General features: G+C 33.5%; 1 protein-coding gene across 1 annotated transcript in view; it reads left to right on the top strand.

Moving 5' to 3' along the window:
- The window catches only part of TFPI (tissue factor pathway inhibitor (lipoprotein-associated coagulation inhibitor)), an 82222-nt gene that overhangs the window by 45145 nt on the left and 30091 nt on the right, over nt 1-6986 (top strand). Inside the window, exon 2 of the mRNA XM_008572989.1 lies at nt 1581-1703. Coding sequence (XP_008571211.1) covers nt 1583-1703 — 121 coding nt within the window. The 5' untranslated portion in view covers nt 1581-1582. The remainder of the gene's footprint in view (nt 1-1580; nt 1704-6986) is intronic.

Raw genomic sequence — 6986 nt, 5'->3', positions numbered from 1 at the left:
CAAACAAACAAACAAAAAAAACCCTGTATTTTATAAGTATAACAGGATTGTACATCTCAAAGAATCAAATGGAAATTGAAGAGTATCTGAAAAATATGTATCAAAAAATAAGATAAAGACTAGAGGTTTAGGGGAAAGATTCTTTGAATATATATATATTCTTTGAATATATATATATATATATATATATGATGAATGCATACATAAGAGAGTACTTCATAAAGTTTGTGGAAAAGTAGAATAAAAGATAATATGAATCTTCCCATGAAATTTTCAAAAACCCCTCATATATATTTGTGGATTCAAATAGTTTATGGTATGATTTAAAAGGTATATAACATGGCTACTGACTAAATAACAAATATGTGTTAACATTATAAAAGTGTTGTGAGAAAATAGGTTAAACAATTGACTAGCGATTTTAATGAAACAAAGCAAAATGGCATTTATTACTTCAGTATTTATTACAAGGCTATGCACACCTTAATGGTACATATTGCAGCTGTGACACATTACAGACACTAGCAGAGAATTTTCTAAATTGTTTTTGATGGAATAACTGTCCCTGCATTTGTGAATGTTTACTGATAAGATCACAATTTCCTTCCTGACTTTAATGGCATTAGTGGCTGAATGTGAACCTGTGTTCCCCTCTTTTCCTTTTCCCATGCTGCATGAACTTTAAACTTTTCCTTCCGCCTTTAGATCCAAAGGAGAGATCATCTTTAAAAAAATAATAAAATAAAAATAAGTGTTTTAAATTATTTTTTGCTATAGATCTTTAAATGATTTTAAACAGCAAAAAGTCTCACTCATCTGCTGAAATGAAATGAAGTGTTTCCCCTTGGAGTGTAAAGTGTTGGCTTATCACTTAAAGTCACTTTTCTGTGAAACTCTTTTGAATCAGATAACTCCCTAAATGGAGGGAAGATGAACTGGAAAAAGGGACTGGCTGGCATGTGAGATATTTATTTTGTCTGCAGTTCTGGCTGGCTGCTCTCTCCTAGTAAACCTGGTTAGAAAACTGATTATAAAAACAAATATATTTTAAAGGAAACAAAAAGGACAATTCTGAAAACACATTCTATTCTTAAAAGAAGGAACAGAGCAAAGGGAAAGAGAAATCAGGGATTGAAAGCTGCATTAAAGAAACAATAGAAACATTCGGTAAAAATGAAAATATAATTAGTTCTGACTGAAAAAGAAGAATAGCTATGAGCAAGATGTGGGAAACAGAATTGCACATGAAAATGGATCTTAAGACATACTTAGCTTATATATTGAGCAACATTTACCCAGGTCTCTCAATTATTGCCCTTTTAATATGTATTTTCAAACTTGAAACATGATCTTGATTATTATTAAATATATGTACTAAGAGTGTGCTTGTCTATAATTGTGAATACTACATACACATGTTCTAAATATGACTCAAGGAGTATGTGGACAGGGATGCATGTGAATACACATTAGATGCCGTAGAAATCTGCTTTGGAAGTATGCATAAGATTCCGACTAGTCTATAAACAAGTACACATTAACACTCTACTTACTATAGGTGTGTGGGTTCTGTATTTCAGAGATGATTTGTACAATGAAGAAAGAGCATGCTTTTTGGGCTTCTGTATGTCTGCTGCTTAGTCTTGCTCCAGCCCCTCTTGATGCTGGTCCTGAGGAAGACGAAGAACATACAAACATTACAGGTAAAATGTTAGAAGCATTTAACTCTTTAAGCTAGTCAAAGTGCTCAATTTTATCCCCTAAATTTATCATATTCTTTCATTGTGTAGGGAAATTAGCTTTTATCAAAATGACATTTTTCTTAAGAAACTTCTTATGTCTAATATGCATTTTTTAAAAAACTCTCAATCCCAAAACAAGTCACTTTAGCAAGCAATCCTTTTTTATTTTTTCTCGTTGGCAGTATTAAATACTAAAGTAACTCTGGGATATTGCAAGGAACACAGTGCTATAGAAATGACTCTCTATAAAACCTGATGCCACCTTTTGGCTGCGAAAAGTGTGATGAGGAAATAGAACTAGAGACATCTGAGATTTCAGCCATTCTCTCCCTCTTGCCCATACAGGTATTTCCAAAATAAGAACTTCCCAGATGAGTCCAATGTTAAGATCCAGTCAAGCAGGACACCAAAGGATCTAGTAATAGAAGTTGGTTCCAACCCCGTAAAGCTCTGTGTCTAAAAATAAAAATAGTAAAAACAAGAATAGAATAAGGAGGAGATTATATAGTAAATGTTATAGATGTATAGAGTTTCTTAGAAGTAACATTTGGTGGTGAACTAGTAAACTGCTGACAGAAATCTCAAATCATTGGCAATAGTAAGAGTTAATAAACGAAGTGATAGTTTCTATTTGTATGACAGTTTCCGATCTACAAAAGACTTCCATAAATACATTCCTATTTCCTATCTCTAACAGCCCTTTAAAGTAGTTGTGTTCAGTGTATCTCCCTTTAATAAAGATGGAATAAATGCATCTTCTGTGCCTGGAACTATGGTAGGTGCTAGGGAAACAGTGATGGCTGAGATCAGGTTCTCCAGAACCTCACAGTTTCATGCAGAGTGAAGGGCAGACAGGTTATTTCAGTATAAAGTAGTAAATGAGGGGGCAGAGGCATGCACAGGGTTCTGCTGTTGACACAAAGAAGAAGGGACGAACTGAGCCTGGCGAACTGAGAGCTTGGCAAGGGAAAGTGGTGTTGCGAAAATTTCCTGGTGATGGAATGTTATTTATTAAAGTAAACACCATAATGTGCCTTTTGAAATAGGAATTTGGCCATTATGAGATGAGTTTCCATCCTTCATTCAGCTCTTTTCTCAAAAGGGGGTCATCTAAAGGTCTAACATTGTTTCTTGTTACAGAAACAAGGGATGTGGAGGATAAAGTCCCAACAGGGAAAAAACAGGCAACCCTGTCCTGGAAAGTGGGAAAAGAATGGGTGCAAGTACTCCCAGTGTTCTCCCAGTTCAGTCTTCCTCAATTAGGCTGAGAAAATGCATGTCAACTAACCAGAGGTTTCCAGAAATTGTCGCTGCTGCCACAGTCAACCAATAAACTAGAATTAACTCATCGGCAATTAAACCAGAGTTTAAAATCACAATAGGGTGGATTCCAAACTTAGATGGATAAGAAAGAATTTTGAGCTTTAAGCCAAATTTGAAGACCTCTTAGCCAACTAGCTGCCCAGTCTTACCTAGTTTTGTTTTACTTTTGTTTTTTATTAATTTTTCAATAACATGATCTCACATCTGAATCAAGTCAACTTTGGAGATACAATTTATCACATGCTACCAAGATCATATCATCATTTTATAGAAGTATATCATTTCATTGAAATAGGTTACTATCATTAAAGAAAAACACACAGAATTTTATTGCTTCTTTCACAAGTCAACAGCAGACTTTTTAAAAATCAGTCAAGCCAGCAGGGAGGATGATATAGAACAAACTATTTGATAAGACAAAAATAATTTAAAATGGTGGTGATAAGCTTTTTTTTTTTTTAATTCCTTTGGTCTTAAGAGAAGAGTAGCAGATTAGAAGATTAGAGAAAGGCAGAAGAAGTCATGCATAAGATTTAGAATCAGAAAGACCTGAGATTGCAGGTGTGATTTGCAATGCAGTATCTTTGTAGAATTAAATGAGTTATTTAAGCTCTCTGACTTCCAGTGTCCTAAATTGTAAAAAAAAAATATTGTAAATAACAGGTTTCATATGTTGTTTTATAAACAGCATAAAAGCACCTGGCACATTCTCTGGCACAGAGAAGGCAAAGAGTATATATCTATTTTCTTTCTTTCCAGAGATATCAAATCCTCTCATCAAAGGACAGGCAGCATGTGGACTCTATTAGATAGTAAGTTGCCTGAAAGCCTTGGATTCATAATCAAGTTCCAGGAGAATGACGATTCTAACAGTCAAGGGCATGACGTGCTTGTAAGCACCAAATATTATACTGAGCCTCTATTCCCATAACACAGGGAGGAGAAGGCAAGATTGTAACCCTCAGACTGTAAGACATAAAATACATGAAATCAATTACAAAAATGATTAAATACGAACCATAATTCTATTTATCTAGCTGCATCAGACTAAATTCCTGTTGTATTGCTCCGTATGTGTTTTCCAGTTTCATGGCTGTAGGCAGATAATCCTTGTCTCTGTCAACATTTTCTTCAAGTCTCAAAAGCAAGTCTCAGGAAAGTTATCTCAGAACCCCGTAGGCTAGCTTAGGTATCCTATTATAAACTCAGAGCACCCAGAAATTCCTGAATATTTTAAGACCACAGTGTCCACATGCTTCATGAAAGAGGGGCTGCCGACGCCTAATTTACTGTCATATCTGCAGTGACAGCACAGTGCCTGACACACAGTCAATAATACACTCAAAAAGATTTATCCAAAGTGAGAAATAAAAACTAAGACAGACTTCTGTCCCTTTTGAGTGGAGTGGCATGGCACTATGGGTCAGAAAGTACACTTGACCTCTCCCCCACAGCAGGGAGGCTATGCTAAGGGGTGGATCGCAAGCTCACTGCACAAAAGAATATTCTAATACAGAACTCCTATAAGAAATATATTAAAATGTGAGTGGTAAAGATGAATAGTCAGCTAATAATAAAATATAGTTAGAAGTCAATACTTACTGTTTTTCTTTAGGAAATGGCTATAAAAATATGACCTACTTTTATCATTGGAATCATTTTTTAATTTCATAAAGTGAATTTTAGGAAAAAATGTTATTAATTGAGAAGAAATTGTATAATTTAATCTATGTGCTTGATACAAATACCAGTTTAGGAATCTCCATCACAGATCTGTGACAATTTCACTCAGTTATTAAGAATGTATGAGATATCTGGGGTAAAACCATGTGGGGGTCAATTCCAAACCCATCAGTTACGGTATGAATTTAAGCAATTTATTTAATTTCGACAATGCTATTTTATCATTTGTAAAATGGAGATAATAATGCCTAACTCTGTATATTGTTGCGATCATTAAATAAGATAATTATAAAATGTCCAGAGCATAGCAATTACTGAGTAAACAGTTAGTTGTTACTATTACTGGGGCTACAACTACTGCAACTATAGGGTGTGCTTTTGTTTTTTTCTGGTGCACTGCTACCCCCTGGTGGTACAATTGTAAATAGCAGGTTGAACTTGGGGTGAGTGTATTCTTAATACAGAAAATAGAAAAGTTTTAGCTCGATGGTAAGAACTATCAAATAAATTAAGAGTAAAAAATAAAAGAACCAACAATTAGACTGAATCTTATATAAATTATTTATTTATAAGAAACGGTTTTCTAAATATATGTGGCAATTCAGGTATTAGGTAAATTTCCCTGTATTCTGTTGGTGTAGATCTGTATGAAATGTGTCTGTCTGGAACACAGCTTCAATTATTTGGTGTCTCTAAAGTTCTACAGCAACATTAATTTTGGAATGAGGACCATCATACCATATTAGAAGTGCTATTTTAATTTCTGAGATAATGGTAAATAGCTGTAAGATTCAAAATGCCAGAACATTTTTATTCTTGGCTCATTTCTTGAAATTATTTATGTGAATTCTGAGATCTGACTTTGAGACCAATTGACCAAATTTTTATCACTCTCTGAAAAACATGTCTGGAGCACAAGACCTCACAGTGCTGATTTCACGATACTTACTGTGAGCCTGCTCTAAGTCAGTTGCACCACTCAGGGTCTTCATGTAACTCTCCAGCTTCTCGCAACTTAACTCAATGTCAGTTAAGGCATTCTAAAATCTTTAAGTAAAAATAGAGAATATAAGCAGCATTTACAATTATTCATAAATGTACTACTCTGAAAAAACTTTCAGTTGATTTTTGAAATTAAATTGACAATTATAAATTCAGCGATGGAGGGAGAAAATGTGTTTTTCCATGTCATTTCTGCTTCTACCCAGATATTTTTCTATGGAAAATATTTTCAGCAACCCTCTAAAATGCGGGTTATATTTATGTTATGAATTTCTATAGAAAGAAGTACTTGTGTATATACTTAAAAAAAAAAAAAACGGAGAATTTCAAGAAAGTCTAAAAACATTTAAGGAAAATGATAATTCTGAATTTTACCATGAAGTGTCCATATCTGTAGGTAACAGAAACTCTTGGTCTGCCTGAAAAACCTTTTAAAGTCAATTATCATATTTCAGATAAATTCATAAACATAAAAGTTTAGGTAAAGAATTAGAAAAAGAAATGGCATTTAAACTTGTACATGTTCATCAAAAATTATCTTACTTTGATAAAGTTATTACATATATACTATAGATATTGATTGGATTTAGGAACACTGTTGCTGATGATGCCTTATGGGCATTAAAACACTTTTTCGAAGATACTTATACTAATCTGTTTTAATTTAGTAGAATACTGCTGCCCTCTAGAGGGAAAATTGGTTAGGTCATTTAAAGGTTTCAACATCCTCCGTAAGGAATCGATAGTCAATTCCCAAAGACGTAGAAAACACGGAGGCTCAAGAAACGACACTCAAAAAGTATTATATGGTGTGTTCTTTGTTCCTTATTATTTCGGTTGCATCGACCACAATTTTCAGTGTCCATCGTTACTGGTAGAGTATGTAAATAATTGCAATTTGTTTTAAATTAGACCTCTATTAATATTAGTGGACTCAATAAAAAAATATATATTTTAAAATTTAGTTGAGTTTTGTCTATGTGCTTGTACCTTCCCAAGAAAGGAAATTCTTCTGTAACTAAGTGACTGAATATTTGGGGGGAAAAATGTATAACTCAAGGTCAAAAGACTTTGAGTTATGTCATTCTATTAAAAACATAGAAAGCATTGTTTAAGTTTTTTCATTATTATTAAAAACTGATTATGGTATGTCAAAGAATGTACCATGCAGTATAAACTTTTTATAAACCTAACACAAATTTTAATAATTAGGGAATAGTTTAATGTAGTATTATA

Source organism: Galeopterus variegatus, unplaced genomic scaffold (genome assembly GCF_000696425.1).
Source record: "Galeopterus variegatus unplaced genomic scaffold, G_variegatus-3.0.2 Scaffold861, whole genome shotgun sequence".
NCBI lineage: Eukaryota > Metazoa > Chordata > Mammalia > Dermoptera > Cynocephalidae > Galeopterus > Galeopterus variegatus.
Note: the sequence above shows the minus strand (reverse complement) of the source record. Positions and strands in the feature narration are given on the sequence as shown.